Source organism: Glycine max, chromosome 9 (assembly GCF_000004515.6).
Source record: "Glycine max cultivar Williams 82 chromosome 9, Glycine_max_v4.0, whole genome shotgun sequence".
Lineage (NCBI taxonomy): Eukaryota > Viridiplantae > Streptophyta > Magnoliopsida > Fabales > Fabaceae > Glycine > Glycine max.
The window spans coordinates 38,570,789-38,593,192 of NC_038245.2; the positions used below are offsets into that span (position 1 = coordinate 38,570,789).

The 22,404-nt window shown below is 33.2% G+C and overlaps 2 protein-coding genes across 2 annotated transcripts; both read left to right on the forward strand.

Moving 5' to 3' along the window:
• Positions 1 to 2,169: 2,169 nt before the first annotated feature.
• LOC100803925 (enolase) lies at positions 2,170 to 6,508 on the forward strand. The gene is made up of 17 exons (XM_003533995.5): positions 2,170 to 2,510; positions 3,022 to 3,085; positions 3,347 to 3,411; positions 3,506 to 3,553; positions 3,653 to 3,739; positions 3,854 to 3,934; positions 4,018 to 4,119; positions 4,203 to 4,283; positions 4,368 to 4,442; positions 4,679 to 4,741; positions 4,816 to 4,896; positions 5,008 to 5,202; positions 5,286 to 5,336; positions 5,476 to 5,564; positions 5,636 to 5,687; positions 5,853 to 5,909; positions 6,161 to 6,508. Exons 1-17 carry the CDS (start codon positions 2,445 to 2,447, stop codon positions 6,239 to 6,241), a joined length of 1,338 nt encoding a protein of 445 aa, XP_003534043.1. The 5' UTR covers positions 2,170 to 2,444; the 3' UTR covers positions 6,242 to 6,508.
• Positions 6,509 to 15,551: 9,043 nt separating this feature from the next.
• Positions 15,552 to 22,150, forward strand: LOC100804454 (uncharacterized). The gene is given in 12 exon segments (NM_001255359.2): positions 15,552 to 15,894; positions 17,241 to 17,306; positions 17,400 to 17,466; positions 17,620 to 17,688; positions 18,015 to 18,155; positions 18,782 to 18,910; positions 19,024 to 19,110; positions 19,678 to 19,752; positions 19,837 to 19,914; positions 20,037 to 20,114; positions 21,738 to 21,800; positions 21,890 to 22,150. Coding segments are annotated over 12 exon segments (1,104 nt in total). The 5' UTR covers positions 15,552 to 15,724; the 3' UTR covers positions 21,971 to 22,150.
• Positions 22,151 to 22,404: the final 254 nt, after the last annotated feature.

The window sequence follows — 22,404 nt, forward strand, 5'->3', positions numbered from 1 at the left end:
ATAAAATATTACCAATGAAAGTGAATTTTTGTTGCTTTGGTGAATTCTTCTTACTTTTCTTCAACTACAAACAAAAAAAAATCAATCATTTGATTGTTAACTCTTGAATAAATGCTATCAACACATTAGTTTTTTTTACCGTAAAACGACAAGAAAATTATTGTTTATATTTAATCAAATACTATTTATTTAATTATTTTTTTATAAATTTTCATAATAAAATATGAATGTCTATTAGTATATGCAATGACATTAAATTACAAATTATAATACAAGTTTGTTGATTTTTATTTTTTTAAATCATACACAATTACTTTTTATTGACTAATCATTTAAAAAATCACAACCTTAAAAAAAATTATTTCAAAGGAGGTGAGTGTTTTTTACAAATTAAAAGTGTCATTGCAATTACAATTTTTTCTAAAAATTATTCATGGATCTAATTTAATTATAATATTTTACAATAATTTTTTTTACTTGAACCTTTCATCAAGCATGAGAGTGTAAAAAAATTATTTATAGTTTATAAAACGAGTATTTTTTTTCTTTTAGACTCAATTTAATTTACAAATTTGTTAAAAAAAATTTGTAACAATCATTATAATTTTTTTCAAATTATAATAATTAGTCATAATTTAGTATGAAGGATATATTTATCGCACTTTTTATAATTTTGGAAACTAAATTTTGTATTTATATATTCAGAGACTAAAGTGATTATTTATCCTAAAATAATTTAAATCATGATTTGTGATTGAATAATAATATAAAATTATTTTATATTATCTATATATATATATTAAATTCTTTTTTTATTGGATATATTAGACCATCATTTTTTTTTGGCAAAATATGATTTTATTAATTAGAACAAACAACTTGGTACAAGTACAATACGAAGGAAAACAAGGCCGCAATACTAATCACATAGGAAGCATAACCGTAACATTTTTTTTGATTATGGTATTAACGTGAACTTGTCTCAGGTGACTCTCCGTATTCAAATCTCAACTACTTCATTAACATATATAAGTTATTATATATCACTTATTTGTATCATCCGTTGTTGATCCATCTTTATTCTTGTACTAATGACAAGTGAATAATAATATAATTTTAATTCATTTCAAACTCTTTCATTCTCTCCCGCACACGCATATATATATATATATATATATATATATATATATATATATATATATATATATATATATATATATATATATATATATATATATATATATATGTATAAACAATTTTTTAATATAATTCTCTCTTTTATATTAACCATTTTAATCTTGTAATGTATTCAGAAAAAAACTTAGTAATGTAATTTATTATAAAATACTTTCATTAAAAATGTTTTCAGAAAAATCATTGTTATATCTACTTAAGAGATTAAATGAAGAAAAAAAAAAGAGAGGAAGAGACAGAGAAAATAAAAAAAATAATACCAGAAAAAAATTGAAATAGAAGAAATATGAAGATGTTTCATAAGAATATAAATATTATTATTTTCATATAATATAATAATAACATATATTTGACGGATAAATTATATTTAGACAATTAACAGTTAATTTGTTGGAAAAGAAACAATAAAAATATGAAATAAGATGTGTGATGTGATAAAAATAAATAAAGAAAAAAAATATTATATATCATATCTCTATTTGATAATAATAGTATAAATTAATTCTACTTTAACACGAGAGCAAAACTATATTCACTAACTACTCTATATTATCCCCTAAAAAAACTACTCATAGTATAATATATAAATAAAAAATGATTGATTACAATAATTACTTGAAGCATTAAAACTTTTCAATAATGTATTAATAACTTATATTTTTTTAAAAATTAAAATATAATGTAATTTCAACATGTTTGAAAGTGAAGTTCATAATTCATCTCATTTTTATTAAAAATAACTTATTAGCAAAAACATCTTCAAATTGAACACATTTGTTTTTCCAAATTTAACAAAGTATCGATTAAGAATTAAAATAAGAAATTGTTAAAAATACTATCAATGCAGCATATTATAATTTTTAATATATTTTTAAATAACTTTTTGATAAAAAAAAAAACCTTTTTTTTATTATTCACTCTTTTAAATTTAACATTCTTTTGTTGAAAAGTACATATTTTCAAGTTTTCAAAGGCAGTTTGCTACTTTGCTTTTTCATTGATTGAACGTGGTTTCGAGAGGCGCGGCACCTAGAAAGAGAGCATATAAGCATATTCTTCTCTGCGTGCTTAGTGGGTCCAGATTCATCGACCTTCCGTGATGGCCACGTACCAACCCTCTCTATAAAATGAACCAATCGAATGCGCGCAATACCATTACTAGTTTAGTCACTACACTTTTTTCACTTTCTCGGGAAAATCACAGCGACGCTCAGGAAAAACTCTAAACTGTGAAAAAACCACTGCGATCAATGGCAACGATCAAGGCCGTGAAAGCTCGCCAGATCTTCGACAGCCGTGGAAATCCAACCGTCGAAGTGAGTCTTGCTCTTTCACCATTTCCTCTTGTCGTTTTCTGTTTGGATACTGAGAAAATGTGCGAGACAAAAAATAAGTTCACGTTCTATTTTCGGTGTTTGTTGGAAAATGTTGATTCGTTTGATTCTATTGTTTTATGGAACTAGTTTATGTGAAGCTGTGATTTCTCGTTTTACTGTTTGGACGTTATGAAAATGTGCCGGAAAATGAGAGAAAAATGTATTCGCGTTCTATTTTCAGTGTTTGATAGAAAATTTTGAATCGTTTGATTCTATTTTTATTACGTAACTGGTTTATGCGAAGGTCTGATTTCTCTATATTCTGAATGTGGTTTGTTAGTGTTTGGACGTTGAGAAAATGTGCGGGAAAATGAGAGAAAAATGGATTCACGTTCTAGTTTTGCTGTTAGGTAGAAAATGTTGGTTCGTTTGATTCTATTGTTTTTATGGAACTGGTTCATGCGAAGCTATGATTGATTTCTGGATTCTGAATGCGGTTTGTTTATGTCAGGTTGACGTTATTCTCAGCGATGGAAGCTTCCACAGAGCCGCCGTGCCTAGCGGTGCTTCAACAGGTAAATGATTGCTGTTTGTTTGAGAGAGAAAAAGAAATGTGTTTAGTGAGTTGTTAGTGTTATGCTGCTTGAAGTGTCATTATCCTGCAAAACAGAGATTGTTGTGTTTGAAGTGTGGTAGTTGATTGTCTATGAGTGGAAATGTGGAATGCGTAGGTTTTGCGTGTTATATTGATGTTCATTGGCTGCAAAGTTTGATTTCATCTGGTTATGGCATGGGTTGGTAGTTCTGAAAATGGACTCGTTTTACTTTCTATAAAGGTGTTTATGAGGCTTTGGAATTAAGGGATGGAGGCTCAGACTACCTCGGGAAAGGTGTTCTCAAGGTGCTTGATGTTCCCTTTACCATTTTAGTTTTCGTTTGTTTTCGATTTTTTTTATTGTGTTGGAGCTGATGATAAGATTTCATATTTGCCTTAGGCTGTGGAGAATGTTAATTCAATTATAGCACCTGCTCTGCTTGGCAAGGTATTATGCAGCTGTAAAATTGGATTATGGCATATTTTTTGAAACATGTTAGTAGTGGATAATTGATTTCATGTGTTATTTTGTTTGTTGCCTTTACAGGACCCAACGAAGCAGACTGAAATTGACAATTTTATGGTACAGCAGCTTGATGGAACTGTTAATGAATGGGGGTGGTGCAAGCAGAAGGTATCACTATATGATTCCTTTATGCCTTGTTGAGTTCAGTGGCTGCATCTTTTGTTGTTGTATTGGCCATTTCTTTTATGCTAATTTGGTGGTTTTTACTTTTGAAATTTTCAGCTTGGAGCCAATGCTATTTTGGCAGTGTCACTTGCTGTCTGCAAGGCTGGTGCTGCAGTGAAGAAAATTCCTCTGTACAAGGTATGTGAGGTTTCAGTAATAAAAGTATTTATAAGTGAAACTTGTATTCTCATGGTCCGCTTTTGTATTGTTTTAATTTTTAGCACATTGCCAATCTGGCTGGAAACAAGACTTTGGTACTGCCTGTACCTTCATTCAATGTTATCAATGGAGGCTCACATGCTGGAAATAAGCTAGCAATGCAGGTAATGTCTATTTAATATAACAATTGAACAGGACAATTCTTTATTGAAAATTTGAAATGCTTACCCTGGGTCCTCCTCTGTAGGAATTTATGATTCTCCCTGTTGGGGCATCTTCCTTCAAAGAAGCAATGAAAATGGGCGTAGAAGTATACCATCATCTAAAGGTTATAGTTCTTTTCGCATAACTCTCTTTAAAATCATTATTATTTAGTGGTCATAAATTGAGATGTTGCCTGTTTATCTTACAGGCTGTTATTAAAAAGAAATACGGTCAGGATGCTACTAACGTTGGTGATGAAGGTGGCTTTGCTCCTAATATCCAGGTCCTTAGCAGCTACAATTTTGGTTTTAGTGATCTAAGCATTATTTTAAAGTAATCCATGATTTTTTTTTGCTTGCATTGAGCTGAATTATTTATGTAATGTAATAATCCTAATATGTTTTTCTTTATAAAAAAAAAAGTCTTTCTGCTGTTATTGTATACTGAACATTTATCTTTATATGCTGGTCCAATACAATTTTATTTTTCTAATCTATATGTTTGTTGTTTAATTTATAGGAAAACCAAGAAGGTCTTGAGCTTCTGAAGACTGCCATTGCCAAAGCTGGTTACACTGGAAAGGTTGAGTTTTCGTCTACTGAGTCTAATTTATCATCTTAATATATTATATTGCTGATTAATTTCTATTCTTACAGGTTGTAATTGGGATGGATGTTGCTGCTTCAGAATTTTATGATAACAAGGACAAAACCTATGACTTGAATTTTAAGGAAGAGGTTGACAACTTAGAAACATTTTCCCAATTTTTCTTAAATTTTCATTTTGCTCCGTTGAGATATATTTCTTTTTCAAATGCTTTAACTAGATAACTGACTACATTATTGCAGAATAATGATGGATCACAGAAAATCTCAGGAGACAGCTTAAAGAATGTGTACAAATCATATGTGACAGATTATCCAATTGTGTCCATTGAGGATCCATTTGATCAGGATGACTGGGAGCACTATGCAAAATTAACAGCTGAAGTTGGCCAGCAGGTGCAGATTGTTGGTGATGATCTCCTTGTCACCAACCCAAAGGTATGCTATATTAACTTAAAATCTGTGACCTATGTTCTGCAAATATGTATCATTGACAATGTTCTGTCTATTATTAACTCTAGCGGGTGGAGAAAGCAATCAAGGAGAAGGCTTGCAATGCCCTTCTGTTGAAGGTAAATTAACTTTTGCCTTCTTTTCATCTGCTAGAAGATCGAAAGTTAAAGTTCCCTGTTTATTAGCTATTTTTTATATCTGAAAAATTCTCTATCAACTCTAACAAGGAAAGTTTTATTTATTTATCATCATTGTTAGGTGAATCAAATTGGTAGTGTAACTGAAAGTATTGAAGCTGTGAGAATGTCTAAACAAGCTGGTTGGGGTGTCATGGCTAGCCACAGGAGGTATTTGTTCTGTTTTGTGACATTGTATTATTCTTTGTGCACACTAATGTGTTTCATCTTGTTTATTGTAGTGGTGAAACTGAGGATACCTTCATTGCTGACCTCTCAGTTGGATTAGCAACTGTAAGTTGCCAGAATCAGAAGCTTTTTTTTTTCAATCATATCATGTTCTTTTTCATTGTTCCAGTGGTGCATTTTGGGACAAATTTTGTTTAAATTTTGAAAAATGATTTTTTTTTACCTTAAGCTGAAGCTGATATAAGATATTGCTATGTCATTATTTAACAGGGTCAGATCAAGACTGGAGCTCCCTGCCGATCTGAAAGGCTTGCCAAGTACAACCAGGTAAAAATCGTCAAAGCTTATCATTGTTTTTTTTACATGAGCTGTATACTAGAATACCCTTTGAAAACTGGATTTTTTAAAGGCTTTGATTTAGAACCAATGTTTTTATTTGTTGTAATTTTTGTTCTCTCCCATACTATATTACATGCCGCAGCAGGACCAATAAAAAAATTAGTGTAAAATTAAATTGGGATGTCCATTGCTTATATTATTGACCGTTGTCACTTCTTACCCTTTGGTCTGTGGTGCAGCTCCTGAGGATTGAGGAGGAACTTGGTTCTGCTGCTGTGTATGCTGGTGCCAAATTCAGAGCCCCCGTGGAGCCCTACTGATTGTTTAGCCCAAGATTACTAAGCATCATTTAAATAAGATTCTATTGATGACTGCATAGGACATGTATTTTTTGCGAAAAATAAACTTGTCTACTACTTCAGAGAATATAGGTTTTCCGGGCGTGGAATTTTGAAGCGAGAAAATAAGGCAGTAGATGTATGCCTGATGCCTAGTTTATTTGAAATCTAGCTTTAGGGGGTGTTTGGTGCGACAAATTGTTTTCCAGAATCATAATTTTTGGGAATTAAAAAATTTTGGTCGTAAAATATTTTTTGAAATATTTAGATAGGTTTTCTGAAAATTAAAGAATTATGTGATATTTTTATCTGTTTACTTAATTATTTATCATAATAATAACAATTGATCTAATAGAAGTATTATGATATTTTATTGTAGTAAACGAAAATTTTAATTCGAAAAAATAAGATTCTCCTTTCTTCCATAAAAAGGTTTTCCTGGAAACTAGCCAAAAAATATTCATAGAAAACTTTCTTTCTCGTGAATGTATATTGTTTGCGTAGTTTTTTTCTTTTTTAAAATTGATATCAAACATGGGAAATCAAGATGCTCAATTTGAAATCAAGATGCTCAATTTAACATTCATAGGAAACTGAAAAATTCTCTTATGTCAAATGTTAGCTTAATTCTATCATAATCCTCGCTTTAATAGTAATATTTGTTGAATTAGCCTTAAACAACCCAACTATAGCCTTTTAAATTAAGGCAAAAGTGTCATAGAGGAATAGATCATAGATACTTTTTTTTTTTTTACGCTCATAATCAACTTGCCAAAATTAGGGTTTTCAACAAACATAGGGTTTTAAATTCATAACAACTATTTTTCATTTACTTGTGCAATAGTATGAGGACACAACATAAGAAGTGCCTACACCACTCCAGACAAATACATAATCAACATTACTCAAAATTAGTATTTCCTCTTGATTGGTATCAAAACCATCACCATTGAAATCAAGATGTATCTAATGGAGAGGGATCCAGACTCTAGTGACATATGGACAAGATCTATATGATGGGGTTGAACTTCGTCCTTAGAGCTCTTATTACAAGTAATAGTTCCATCAACTACTTCTAATAAGTGTTTTGATGACAAAGTCTGTCCCTTTTTATACCAGAACCTTGTATTGGAAAATAAAGGAGATCGGAGAAAGGGACTAATGAGAAGTTGAGGAAGAAATGGGGTGATGTGTGGCCTAAATGAAACATCAAAGAACCCTAAGAAATACAAGGATTATTAATATGTTAAATTTTCCATTCTAGAAGTTTCTTGTGTTTAGGATTGTTCCACGTGTAAGGAAGTTGGTCTACCTATCTAGGAAGGATTAGGGTTCATTAGCAAACCCTTAGGATTATGGTAACTAAAATCAATTGTATTCACAATTACACATGTCTATACTTTAGTCACGTAGGGTATGTATGGTTGTGAGGAGAGAAAATAAGGAAATAGAAGAGAAAAGAAGATAAATATATAAGAAATAAGAGAAATATTTAAATTAAAGTAATTTAATAGGTTAAAAAAGAAAAAAATAATTAATATTGAATGAAAATACAATTTTATCCTTTGTTAAAACTTTTTGTAGGTTGCAACTCATGAAAGAGTGTTAGAAGGACCACTCTTTTTATTGAACATTGTCAGTTTCTCCTTCAATCTGCACAACAAAGAGAAGATAAAAAAACATGTGGGTGCCATAGCTTCTTTTAAAATATTCTGCACAATTCTTTGTAACCAATTCACCACATTGTGCCAATTTCTTCATACTCTTGCGTTAATCCTTCCTTTCCTCACATATTTGATCACTACCAAATGAAGGCTTAAGGGTTGTTTGGTTGTGAGGACTGAGGAGGGAAGAGGAAAGAAGAAAAATATGTAAGAAATAAAGATGATTTGGTTGAAAAGAAATAGAGAAGAAATAGAATGATATGATTTATGAAAATACTCATTTACCCTCATAAGATTAATATATTATATATTTTTTTTCCTTTTAACTGTAAATTGGAAGGCTATTTTTTTATTATCCCATTGACGCCACCCTGGATGATAGACTCCATTGTGAGGTATGATCTTTTGCTTTCTTTGCTTTTCACTTTTTGCTATAATAATGGTGTTAAAAAATAGAGGTGTTGGGTAAGTGCAAATTCATTCTAGTAGTTGGGTGAGTGCGTGGAGCATGAACAAATAGGAGTAAGTACACCGAAGTTTGTTTCTACCAACAAATAGATCGGGGCCATGCACACAAAGTGCAGATTCCATCATGACATTTGTCGCCACAACATATCTTGACGAGGAGGAGGAGTTGCACAATTTGAAGTCGACGACAATCAAAGTCACAACATCATGACCGCGGTGGATCTCGACGACGACGAGGAGTTGCGCATTTGGAAGGTGTCTAACAACAGGAAGGATGGTTCCAACGACGGAATGACAAACCTCGCGGAGGAGAACTTGCACGAATGAAAGAAGGAAGAGAAAGAACAAGGACAATAAAGTAAAATATTGTATTTCTTCAAAAATCTTCTCATTTGAGAGAGGAAAATGAAACCAATGGGTCTTGCATGATTTTCAAAAATTTCTCCACTACCTCTGCGCAACCAAATTGATGAAGTTTGTTGAATTCTTCGCTCTTTTGCGCCTCTCCTCCTTTATTTGAGCACAACCAAACATATCCTTAAGGTGTGTTTGATAGAAGGAGAAGAAATAAATGGAGGGAAAATAGGTAGGTGAGAAAAGAAAAGAAGAGAAATAAGTAAGAAATACAAGTTATTTGATAGAAGAGAAATATATGAGAAATGAATAGGTTGTTTGGTTGTAAGGAGAGAAAATGAGAGAATGAAAGATAATAGGTGAAAAAAGAAAAGAAATAAGTAAGAAATAGAGTGCAGAGAGATGTGATTTGGTTGAAGAGAAATAAGGAAGAATAAAACATAAATATTTTTAATTAAATTTGTTTAGTTAGTAAAATATAAAAATAAAAGAAATTGGTTTGTGGAGTAAATTACCATTTTAACCTTATTATTAAGGTTTATTTATAATTTAATTTTTTTAGGGAAGATAGAAGTAGCAAATAGAGATGGCTAAGAGGAATAAAAATACAAAGGTTTAATTTGTGAGTTATGTTTCATGATTTCGATCAGAAAGATGACATCTACCACAGCGAGATCAAAATTCCAACAGACCTCTCTCGCAATACCAATCCACTTTTAGCGTTTCAAATACAATATCAACCACCCCCACCCCCACCCCCCTCCAATGGTCGCACACCCACCTTCCATCATTCGTTAATGCCCCCCAAATCCAACAAATAATAAACACATAAGAACTTCTCTCATCATTTTCGCCTGCCATAATCATCACCTAAAACCCCAATTACGACGTAGAGCACCACCAAAAGCCCTAACGAAACCGCCACTACCAGTGATGACAAGACGTTCAACGACCTCTAGTTGGAGAAATGGGCGGTGAAGACATACTAGGAGCTCGAAATATGGAGCGCGCAAACAATGGGATGAATGAGCTCTTTTCTCTCCTCCAGCACCAGTGCTTTTTGTATGTGACGCAACAAGTAAAGGGCATGGTGGTAAAAACATTTACACATTGAAAAATTCTTCCTTAATCTTCTCATGTGAGAGAGGAAAATAAAACTTGTGGGTCTCACAATTTTCTAAAAAATTTCTCTGCACCACTATGCAACCAAACCAATATGATCAACACACTTCTTCACTCTTCTTCGTCTCTCCTATCTCTTCTAATTCATTTGATTGCAACCAAACTGATCTGAAGAAAAATATTTAAATTAAAGTTAGTTGGCAGATAAAAAAAAGAGAGAGAATTGATTTATTATTATTTGGTTAAAAAAATTATAAAAAATTGACACACCAGTCACATATCTATTGTCTACACAACACCAGACACTCATCGAGGTAGCACATATCTACAACGACTTAATATTGTGGAGATCATAAAAAAGCGTAAAAAAGTAATGGACATCATAATTTTACACATCCCAATAAAAATATTTTTCCTTTTAGTTCTTTAATCAATTATCTCTTTTTTCTTAAATTTGCAATTCTAGTTTCTCAATTTTTCCTTTTAGCTCTTTAATCAATTATCTTTTCTTTTTTCTTAAATTTGCAATTCTAGTTTCTCAATTTTTTAATTTAGACGTTTTGTCCACTACTTTAAAAAACTATGATTTTAATCCCCTTAATCGATTTCAAACTTGACTTTGTGTTTTTTTTAATGTTTTTTATTAATAAATTAAGCTTGTTACAATAGCAATTAAATAATAATTTAAAAAATTTGTTATGTGAATAATAAATAGACACTTGTAAATTAGAAACAAAAATTGAAATTGCATATTTTTTAAAAAAGAGACAAAATATCTTAATTAAAAAATGGGGATTAAAATCATAATATTTTTTAAAGTGAAATCAAATTTTTGAAAAATAAAAAATAAAATGTTTTATTTAAAAAATTAAAAAAATTAAAATCGCTAATTTATGAAAATAGGAAGTTTGAAATTACATTTCAGTAAAAAGAATAATGATAAAGTTAAGTTTGAGGCTTGGTTGTTGCTAGTGCACCCAACATTATTGCTGGTGCACCCAACACTTAATGCAAAAAGTCACAAATGCTCCTTGTTATTTAAAAAAAAAAAAAATAGTGCACCCAGCAAGCCATTTCTTCTTCCTTTCCGCGAGGCTTTTCTTCTTCCTCCTTCTTTCGCGAGCCATTTCTTCTTCTTGGTGATTCTTCTTCCGTGCGAGTTGCTGTTTCTCCCTCGCGAGGTGGTTGTTCTTCTTCCGTGCGAGCTGCTGCTTCTCCCTCCTTTGAGTGCCTCTTCTTCTTCCATTCTTCCGCGAGGTGCTGCTCTTCCGTTCTTCATCGAGGTAAGGCCTATTGTCCCTTTTCTTGTTTGTTATTGCTTCCATTATTGCTTCCAATCATCCTTATTGCTTCCATTGGAGATTGCTTAAGTATTTAGGTCATCCGTAGTAGACACAAGTTAGGACCTAGTTGATCTGCAATAGGGTAGATGATCCGTAGGCTGTGTATTTAGGCTGTGTTGAACTTGCGGATCAAGTTGATCCACAAGCTTTATGTGGATCAACTTGATCCGCACATATAAATTTAAAATTTTAAAGCTTAAATTAGGCAATAAATTATGCAAAATGGTTGTTAAATTATATGAACACCTAAACTAATATAATGGTAAACCAAAGCTAATAAATAAACACCAAAGCGAATATAAAAAGTATTGGTAACAGTGTTCAATATGTACTAGTTGCAACAACATTGCTTTGCTGATTTTGTTTAGCGTTTTGTCAAGTTGTCCATTCATTACTTTCTTCTGTGTTTGAGGTCATATCACTAGATTTATTAATAAGGACAAGAATCTTGCCTTTGAAGAAAAGGTGTTGTTTTTCTCTCCATTCTCAATATTAGATATCGTGATTAATAGATCTAAACTTTCATCAGTCCCTACTACAAACAAAAAGTCTCTTTATAAGTATCATTGTGTCAACGTGGGCCATAGAGTGCAACGTGCTTGCAATGTAGCTCTAATTCTTTCTCCCTCACTGACTCGAGTGATTGCTCAAACTTGGATTTCTCAAGTGCCTGCAGGAAAAATTAAGTTATTAGATTAAAAAGTAGAAGTAAACCAACAACAAATCACAAGTCACTAAAAAACACCAAATCCATTACTATTTGTCATTGAGCAACTGAAACCACATCTGCTAAATGTCCCAATTCAACTATTTGTACAAAGATGAACTATTTTTGTAGAAGCTCTCTCGTATTAGCTTCTCTAAAAACTAATTTTTAACATATGCATAAGTTAATTTTAACTTATGGAGAGGAGACCTTATTTTATTTTTTCTTCTGACTTTTTCCTATTTTTAACTTGTGCACAAGAAATTTTCTTCTCCTAAATATCTAAAAAGAATTTTCTGAAAACAATAAGTGAACCAAATAATGGTGCAGTGACCTTTAAATTGAGGCTAGTAAATGCAAAGCAACTATGTTGATTATAGCTTGACTGCTAACCGAAATATTAGAACATCTATAACAAATAAACAATTTCTAAATGGTCCGAAATGAATTTATAGAGAAATGTAAATGCCCATCATAAGAAAACAATTTTGAATGGACGATACATGTGTTAGTGCAATTACATGGGTTCAATATAATGAAGGATTTGGGTCCTCTAATGTGAGGGGTTTGTACTTCTAAAAATAAAGCGCTCTAACTAACAACTGTTGAATAGAAAATCAATGATTGAGATTGTAGTTAATTACAAATATTGTTATGCATGTATTTGATTTTATCACAATTCTCAATCATTAATTTTCTAATCACTAGTTGTAAGTGCACTTTATAGTTTATCCTAAAACAAGAATAGTGCATTCAAAAGTTAATGCTTATTAACACAACTTTTAGACACATTCAAAATCATAACCTACACTGGAAGATTATGTGATCTCTTTAAGAAAATGAGATAAAGAAAAATTGCTTTGGCTATTGAGATAAGAACAAAAATTTGCTTGCATCTAATAGCACAACATTTGCAGATCATGGTTAAAACTAGAGGGTTAGATCGTGCCTTAGGTAGGGTTGTTGGCAGAGGTTTGGGAAGAGGGGATGGTGATGATTCTAACAGTGCTCCCTAGCACTGAAGGCTGACCGCATCGGCACGCAGGTGACAGGTACCTGTCACTGTTGCCGATGATGTGCCTACGGTACCTGCGGACTTGCCTGCGGTACCTACGAATTTGCATGTGGTACTAGAGGCTGAGCCTGTTGTAGCTGGTGATGAGCCCATGGTAGATGCTGCACAGGACATCGGTGCAGAGACTGACGCATAGGATACCGGTGCAGAGGATGCTGCAGATGAGACTGAGGGATTTCCTGGTGGACCCAGGGACCCATCTGTGCTTACGGAGTATGCTGAGCATGTTGCAGCCATCGTATGGTCCGGAGAGGTATTTATAATATTCAATTTAAGTTATCTGTTAAGTATTCTTTTTTATTGAGGTTTTGATTACTTTAAAATATTATTTTAATAAATTGTATGTTCCTTTATACTTCATCAGGAACGACCTAAGTTGAAGTTATCCTCCCATGGGAGGAAGGTGCATAAATTAGGCAGACCTGCTCCTGCAATTGAGGATATGATTGTTGGGATAGGATTAAGTCCTCTGATCGCATTTTCAGTAGACATCGACGATCGGGGACTTATATCCTCGTTTGTCGAGAAGTGGCACTGAGAGACAAGTACTTTTCATCTTCCAGTGGGGGAGGTATCCATCACGCTGGATGACGTCGCATCTCTTCTTCATCTGTCGATCATTGGCGACTTCCATGCTTTTCAGCCTCTGCACATCGACAAGGTGGTGCTGATGCTGGTTGAGTTACTGATGGTCTCACCAGAGGTAGCCATGGCCGAGACAGGACATTGTACTGGACCATACGTACGCCTGTCTTGGCTACGAGACATTTATCAGCGCAGATGTCAGACCCAGCACTGGACAGCTACAACTCGTGCTTATCTTCTGCATCTTCTGGGTTGCACTCTTTTTGCTAATAAGAGTGCAACCCATGTTCATGTTGTGTTCTTAGACGCCATGCGTGACCTCACTCAGACTAGGAGGTATGCATGGGGAGCTGTTGACCTCGTCCATATGTACGATCAGCTTAATGATGTCAGTATCAGCACCAGCCGATAGGTTGCTGGTTACATCACATTGTTTCAGGTAATTAACATGTTTTTCATAATTTAATTACAAAAATGTTTTAATGAGGGTATTTTATTTTAGACGTTCATTTGAAATTTGTATAATTTTCATGTAACCTCTGTAGTGTTGGATATATGAGCACTTTCCGTCAGTTGCGGAGTGCAATGCTGATCCAGAGGATGACGAGGTGTCACTACGTGCGTGTCGGTGGATTGCCACAAAGAAGACTGCCAAGAAGATATCTACAACGACGTACATGCAGTGCCTGGATCGTCTCAGGATTCCAGATGTCTGCTAGATGCCATATGCGAAGCACCGACCGGTCTAGGACTTTCATCTGATTTCATGTTTCTTAGGACAACTCCACTGGGGGCCTGTTGTTGTCAGATACAGACCGGAGAGGGTTATGCGCCAGTTTGGATACGTCCAGTGCATTCCTGCACACCCTTCTGATTCATGGGGGTCATTTGATGATGTAGACGATAGGTGGACGCACTACTCAGACCATTTGGCACCAGTAGGTGACATATGTGTTGTGCTAGGTCAGTGTGCGACTTACTACATCGACTGATTCTTCGTGATATCGCATCCATTCATGACTGTGCCACAGACATCAGATCCTCCTCGATATGCATATGCGACGTAGCCAGACATATCCCTCAGGTGCCAGAGTCACGTATCCCTCAGGAGCCAACACCAGCATCGACACATGCGGATTCTGATGCGGACGAGCCCAGACATGGAGTGGTAAGTGTTACTATTTGGTTACATGTATGTCATTTACTTGAATTATTTTAATATTAATTTGTATAATTCGTTTGTTTTCAATTTAACAGGAGACTTGCCATGCCATCGTAGAGACGTTGGAGCATCATCTCAGCCTAAATAAAGTCACGCCAGACACATCACACATGAGGTCATCCAAAAATGCCTCAGGATTGCCAGGGGTGTCGCAGAAGACAACAATGTGTATGTGAGGTCTCGACGTAGGCGGCGTACGAATCAACCATAGTTTATTCACACCTTTGATATTATTAGTTTTGGATGATGTATTTGACTGAACATTTTGTATATTTTAAGTTATTTTGGTTAATAATATTAGTTTATAATATTAGTGTTAACGTTTACATGTTATTTATGTTTAAATTACTTGATTCCAAATTCATTCAAAATTCATCGAAATATTATGAATGGAAGTAACTAAATTAAAAATGTTATATTATTATTGCCTTAGTAAATTAGAAATGTCATTTAAAAATTAAAACATATCTACATTATTTATTACTAATTAATTAATTTAATGAAAATTTGTTTAAATAAAGCTTAAATTTTCAAAAAATACAGTCTTTTACGGATCAATTTGATTCGTAAGTCCTTTACGGATCAACTTAATCTGTAAAAGACTTGCAGATCAAGTTGATCTGTAAAAAACTTACGGATCAAGTTGATCTGCAAAAGCAAATAACACAGGGGCAATTTTGACATTTGTTAATGATGCTAGGTGCACCTTGCAAACACCCTTGAGCCTTTAAGCAGAGAAAGCAAAAGAAGGCAAGAAGCTGAGAGTTTTGAGTTTTGAGATTTGACTCACGAGAGGAGAGTAATGTGTGGGAAGTAGAAGTAGAAGTAGAAGGAGAGAAGCACCACTACGTCAGCGATTCCTTTGCCTTTTTCTTCTTTCTTAGACTCGAAGACAAGTTTGATCCTATTTTGAGAATCGCATTCAGATGGAAAGCGCATCAGAGCTTGTGGAATTCCCGTTGTTGCTGACACCAATCGATTCCAACTACAGAGCTTGCACCATTCCTTACAGATTCCCCTCCGATAACCCTCGCAAGCCCACTCCCACCGAAATCTCTTGGATTGATCTCTTCCTCAACTCAATCCCCTCTTTCAAGTGCGTTTCCCACTTCTCTTTTCTTCTTTTCACTTCTAAAAAAATTGATTTTTTGGTGCCTGATTCCCAGTTTTTCATCGTTTGTAGCATACCCTTTTGCTCGTTTTTCCCAGCAATTTCGTGGTTTGCTCTTTTTCTTGATAGAAATTGTGGGTTTTTTTTTCTCTTTTTTAAATTGATGCAACAAATGGGTCGTTTTATTTTTCCTCCCCTTGTGAGTTTTTGCTTAGGATACTTAATTCGTGATATTTGATTATGCAACTTTTTATGATGATCAGAACTGTTACCGGCAGAACTTAGGAGCAGTTGTTTAGGTATTTTAGTGTTGTTCTCCAGCAACCAAAATTAGAGTTCCAATCAATGCTGACTTTCATTGCGTGGTAATCGTGGTTTAACGAGATGAAATTTCAATTTAATTGGATATTAACACTATAAATACCTAAGAAAATGCATCTAACTTTTGTTCATTTGTTATTACTGCTGTTATAGTTACCACTTGTATTTGTATATTTGTATGTCTGTGTATGATATAATGATATATGTATACTAATTTATTATTTCATTTGTTTTTTTAAACTATGATTTTCAATTTTAGCTAATATATATGTGTTTGTAATGGTGGTATATATATGCTGGTGAGGGATGAACAACATATGCAGGTGGTGTTATCATTACTATTTGCTATTTGTTTATCTTTCTATAGCACCTTGAACGTATTTACAAATTTTAATTTCTGTGGGAGTTACTGCCAAAGTGGTTGGTTTGATTGGGGCTTCCATTGTCTTGACTCCTGATTATATTTAATACTGGGTTAGGGTTATTTATGTTATTATTGTTGCTTTTTAGAGGTTGCAACCAAAAGTCCAAAGCTTAAATCTAAAGGGTGATTTAAGAGTCATTTTAATATAAGTGATAGTAAAGCTGCTTTAGGAGAAGTTGAGTGTTTGGTAAACATATACTATAAGCATCATTAATATTAACAAAGCACCAAAATCATGATCATAGTAACATCTATAACAAATGAATGTTTAAATTGTTTTAATAATAATTTGTAATTTGTTGTTGTACTTTTCTAATGTTCTGAATCAACCTAAAAGCACCAGATGATCAACCGATTTGGCTGTCTCCTAACCTAGATTTTAGGAGCCATCTTTGCTCAATTTACAAACTTCCTAGAATTGCTTTTTCTTAATTAAGGTGAGTAGAAGCAACAAATTGATGGCAATATTAAAACAATCATTACTGGTTTTAGTGAAATATGTGAATTTTTATATTATTGCAAGGATTTCATTATTTGTGTGTTTCATGTTTACACTTTACCTCATCATTTAGCTTTTATTTAACAGGAAGCGTGCAGAGAGTGATACTTCTGTTCCTGATGCTGCAGCTAAAGCTGAAAAATTTGCTCAAAGGTTATTTCTTACTTCTTATTTTTACTATACATAATAACTTGTAGTATGGGATTTACTAATTTTATGTTTTGTTTATGTTTTTTCCTGCAAAAGATATGCTGATATACTTGAAGATTTGAAGAAAGATCCTGAAAGTCATGGTGGGCCTCCTGATTGCATTGTATGTTCTATACTATAGCTAAAACTATACCGTAATCTCCCCTTCCCCAAAATAGGAATTAGAAAAAAAAAGAAGTTTGGTGATGTGTCTAATTTCCTTCAATGTTTTTCTATTTTTCTCTCTTTCTGGTGGGTGGTTGGGGGGATTTTCCAGCTTCTCTGCAGACTTCGTGAACTTGTGCTTAGAGAATTGGGATTCAGAGATATCTTCAAAAAAGTCAAGGTAAGTTTAACTGTTATTTGGGATGCCATTTGTTACTGCTATGCAACTATGGACAATAAAAGGTGGAAGAAAAGTGTTATCTGATTGTAGTTGATTAAATGTAACATCTTGCATGAATTATGGAGGAAAAATAATGGAATTGTTTTCAGATGTAGTTGGTTGAGAAGCTCTACTGTTCATTAGCCGAAGTTGAGTTGAGAAGAATTTAAACATATGTTGTTATCAATTTTAATAAAGGAGAGCTGGGGTGGTACATGACATTATTAATGCACAATATAGTTTTATTTCACCCAAGTTATGTTACTCTTTTCTGTTCACTTCAATAGGATGAAGAAAATGCAAAAGCCATCTCACTGTTTGAGAATGTTGTTCATCTTAATGATGCCATTGAAGATGAAGGCAAGCGACTTGAGAATCTAGTTAGAGGAATTTTTGCTGGAAACATATTTGATCTTGGTTCTGCACAGGTAGGATGATTTACTATGCATTCTTTTGATAACTTGGCAAAACTAACTAACATTCTTTGCCAAACCAGACTGCACCTACTTGTTCATTCAAACACTAATTTTACTTGGTTAAGCTGCAATATGTATCTATAAATATTCTTTTATGTACCATGTTTCAGTAACAATCCCTTTATCCATTCTTTCCGCTTTCCTATTTTTTTGGTTTAGTTCCTCTGTTCTGTGAAGAATAAGGACACATGTGTCTAATTATCCTTAAAATACAATATTCCTTAACTTTCCGTAGTTGATTGCTGTTAGTACTATTGTCTATTTGTCACTGGTGTTATCCCATTTTCTGATATCATTTGGATTAGTTCCTCATTGCTGTGCGAAGAATAAGGACACATTCAGTGGCTAATTATCCTTAAAATACAATGTTTATATCTTGCCTCGGTTGCTGAAATTTTGCATGGGTAATTAGATATTCTTAAAACTTTACCTAGGTATGAATTTAGTTTCCTACTAGAAGAAAACTGTTTTTCTTTTTCTTTTTTAATTATCACAATCATACAGTAGTGTGTAAAGCTATATCTATTTGTACTTTATGTATATGTATATTACCTTATTCTTTTCACAATTTCTTGAAGCTTGCAGAGGTTTTCTCTAAGGATGGAATGTCCTTTTTGGCTAGTTGTCAAAATCTCGTTCCTCGACCTTGGGTCATTGATGATCTTGACACTTTCAAATTGAAATGGAGCAAGAACCCATGGAAGAAGGCAAGTTTGACATGTATAAAGAGATACAATTTTATCATTGATAATTGAATTTTTGTCTTCTGGCATATTTTATGCCGTGGTACTGTTCTAATCTGTGCCTTTTATCATGGCAGGTTATCATATTTGTTGATAACTCTGGTGCAGATATCATTTTGGGTATTATGCCATTTGCAAGAGAACTACTTCGGCGTGGGAGTCAGGTTTGCTGAATCTTTTATTTATTTATAAAAGAAAAAATCATTAAAATGAAAATAAATATTGCAAAAGAGATGGATGAAAAGGAACCCTTTTTTAGCATAATAATAAAACATATAAAACAAAGAAAAAAGAGAAAATCATTGTAGCAAAGCCGTCCAATCCTAACAAGGGTTACCCCATTTATAAAGTCATGTGATTTACATCAAATAGAACCCAAACACATAAAATTTTACCAAATCAAGTGCTGTGCCATTGAATTCTCTTTAAAAATACAGGAGTTATTGTTCAACCAAATGCACCAAAGTGGAGCATAGGTAGCACATTGCCACAGATATTTTGCATCTTTATTTCTACCAAAAGCCTTGAAAGCAAAATTTTCAGATATTTTAATTCTATATCAATCATCTGAACTCTAATTTCTGGATAAAACATGTAAATGATTGTCTTGTTGTACATGTTCATTAGTATTTTTCCATTTTAATTATATGTTTAAATAGAAACTGCTTTTGAAATTCTGTTCTTACAGCTGACATCTTTAACGTATTTAATGTGATTCTGTATGAACGCAGGTTGTATTGGCTGCTAATGACTTACCATCCATCAATGATGTGACTTGTTCTGAGCTAGTTGAAATTATATCAAAGGTAATGAAAATAAGTTTTTATATAAAGTTTTTGTAATTGCCATATTCTTTGCTAACTCCATCATTTTGGCTTCCACTTATCCAGTTAAAGGATGAAGATGGACAGCTTGTGGGTGTCAGTACTTCAAATCTCTTAATTGCGAACTCTGGCAATGATTTACCTGTAAGAAAATGAGCAATGCTTTCTGTCGATTAGGAAAATTATGGTATTCAAACCTGTGATATCAGATCTTTAACCTGTATGATGATGATTACATCTTTTGTGCTTTGTTGAATTGATTACAGGTCATTGATCTTACAAGAGTGTCACAGGAGCTTGCTTACCTTGCCAGCGATGCAGATCTTGTCATCTTAGAAGGGATGGTAAGTTCTTTCTTGTACTCCCTTTGTCCCTAATTATAAGACCATTTTTAGAAATTTGTTTGTCGCTTTTTATAAGATCATTTTCTAATTTTTAGATGTATTAATTATTTTTTTTCATACATACCCTTACTTAATTATTCTCTCCAAACATTAATGAGAAACAATTGAGTGGTTCGAGAGATAAGAAAAGGGTAATTTTGGAATGATAGGACAATTAATTGACAAATTTAATGTGATTAACTCATCTAACTACATTTTTTATGGGGTATAAATCAATTGAAAGGGTCTTATAATTAGGGACGGAGAGAGTATGTTGCTGGAAACTTCTATTTCACTGATGGATCAATTTATAGATGCATTGTTGGGCTTTGGTACTTGGAGTGAAGTAGGGTAGCAAAGGGAATAGTATTAGCAGCAACGTGATGTCACTGGTTAGTGCTGGCCGTGGATTAAAAAATTGCCTGTGGAAAGTTAGAACAAGACAGTTCTTGGACTTTGAGCAACACCTTTGGATATTGACTTTAAAATATTATAAAACTGAGGAAAATTTAGAAAAAATGAGTTTGGGTTTTGTTGGTATGAATCATCTAACGTATCTTGTAGAAAATGTTAAAACTTAAAAGCTATGGAAAATCAGAATAGTTGATTTGCTCAATAGAAACATCCAATTAGAATCGGAGAAGTTTATTTTGATATGTAACATCTTGGATTTGTTAGGGCATCAAATCACATAATGTTTTTGCACTGCACAATCCACATAAAGCAAGTTTCATTCCTTTAAGGATTTAGAACCTTTTTGCTAAGAGTATAGAAGCAGGAAAAAGTGATGCCTTATTAGCCTGAGATAACCGTTAAATATTTTTCTTCTTAGTACTTAATAGTGTTATACTAGAAAGATCTTTGTATAAGCAATAAAATCCATCATCGGGTCAAACTAATTTTCATAAATTGTTTAGTTTTTAGACTATTAGGAGTGTCAAGTGTTGTGAGTAAAAGTCTAATATTGAATGAGGGGAACGTATGGATGGACGTTCTCATACTTGAAATGGGAGATTGTTGGGAGTGTCAAGTTGAACAATATAATTGGCCAAGACTTGCACACTTAATGCCATAAAGTTTTTGGCTCCCATATGAACCAACACAGACACCCTTTTCTTTTGTTTAGTATGTATGTAATTTCATCTTGATTCTGACATTATTCTTTCTCATAGCTTGGCACCACCTAGGCTATTCTAGTATTTTTTACTTAGAGTTGCAAAAATGTTATCTTACCACCAAGTGAGTGGATCAACTGGCGAGGGTGTGATAGTTCCAGCCTAACCAGATGTCTCGGGTTCGAGTTTTGGGTATATAATTGTGCTAAATACTTGAAGGGAGAGTTTTGTCACATATAATGATCCTACCCGGTATGGACAGGATTGTCTCCAATGGAGTTGTGGTCTAAACCAAAAAAAAAATAAAAAATACAAGTCTCTGAAAACAGAAAATAAAGTGAAAATAAGATAACATTGTAGTTTCCTCATATTGGATTCTGCAGTTGCATTATAAGCCCATAATACAACAAATTACAAAGATGGGTTTTTCAAATCCAAATATTCTATACTAATCTATTTCTTTTGACAGGGTCGTGGAATAGAAACAAATCTCTATGCTCAATTTAAATGTGATTCTCTTAAGATTGGAATGGTAATACACCTTACAATTATTTTACCTGCCTTAACTAATGAAAAATTGAGCTCTAATGATCCCTTATTTCTTTCTTGGCATTTTGTTAGGTGAAACATCCCGAGGTAGCACAATTTCTCGGTGGACGTTTGTATGACTGTGTATTCAAATACAATGAAGTTTCAAGTTAGCTATGAAGTTATATTCTTTTCCTACTAATGCTGCAGACCTGCAATTTTTCTACTGTTAATCCTTCATCTTGATACACCATTACATGCCTGTAGTTTGGATACTCTTTAAAATGTCATTTTAGTATTATAAAGGTGATAAAACCAAAACATCTTACTTGTAATAAGAAGTTATTCTACATACATGACTTGGTCTCACTCTAACGAAAAGGTAATATGCAGAAAGAAAAATGTCTCCAATATCTTATTTAATACATTTTTAGTGCATATTTTTACTATTAGGTGAAATTCACATAAAACTAACTAAAAAGCCAATAAGGACTGCTAGTAATGAACCTCATGAATTTTAACTAACAATAATGAATGTAGCGTTTCTTTCTAAGGAAAATTACATTAACTTTCTTTGAGGAGTTCTAATACTTTGTTTGGAATTTGGA

What these genes read in the sequence shown, in the direction of transcription:
- LOC100803925 (XM_003533995.5), top strand. Translation starts at nt 2,445, where the DNA reads ATGGCAACGATCAAGGCCGTGAAAGCTCGCCAGATCTTCGACAGCCGT. An exon ending in GGGGGTGGTGCAAGCAGAAG is followed by an intron (nt 3,740 to 3,853) that starts GTATCACTATAT and finishes TGAAATTTTCAG; the next exon opens with CTTGGAGCCAATGCTATTTT. An exon ending in GCAATGCCCTTCTGTTGAAG is followed by an intron (nt 5,337 to 5,475) that starts GTAAATTAACTT and finishes CATCATTGTTAG; the next exon opens with GTGAATCAAATTGGTAGTGT.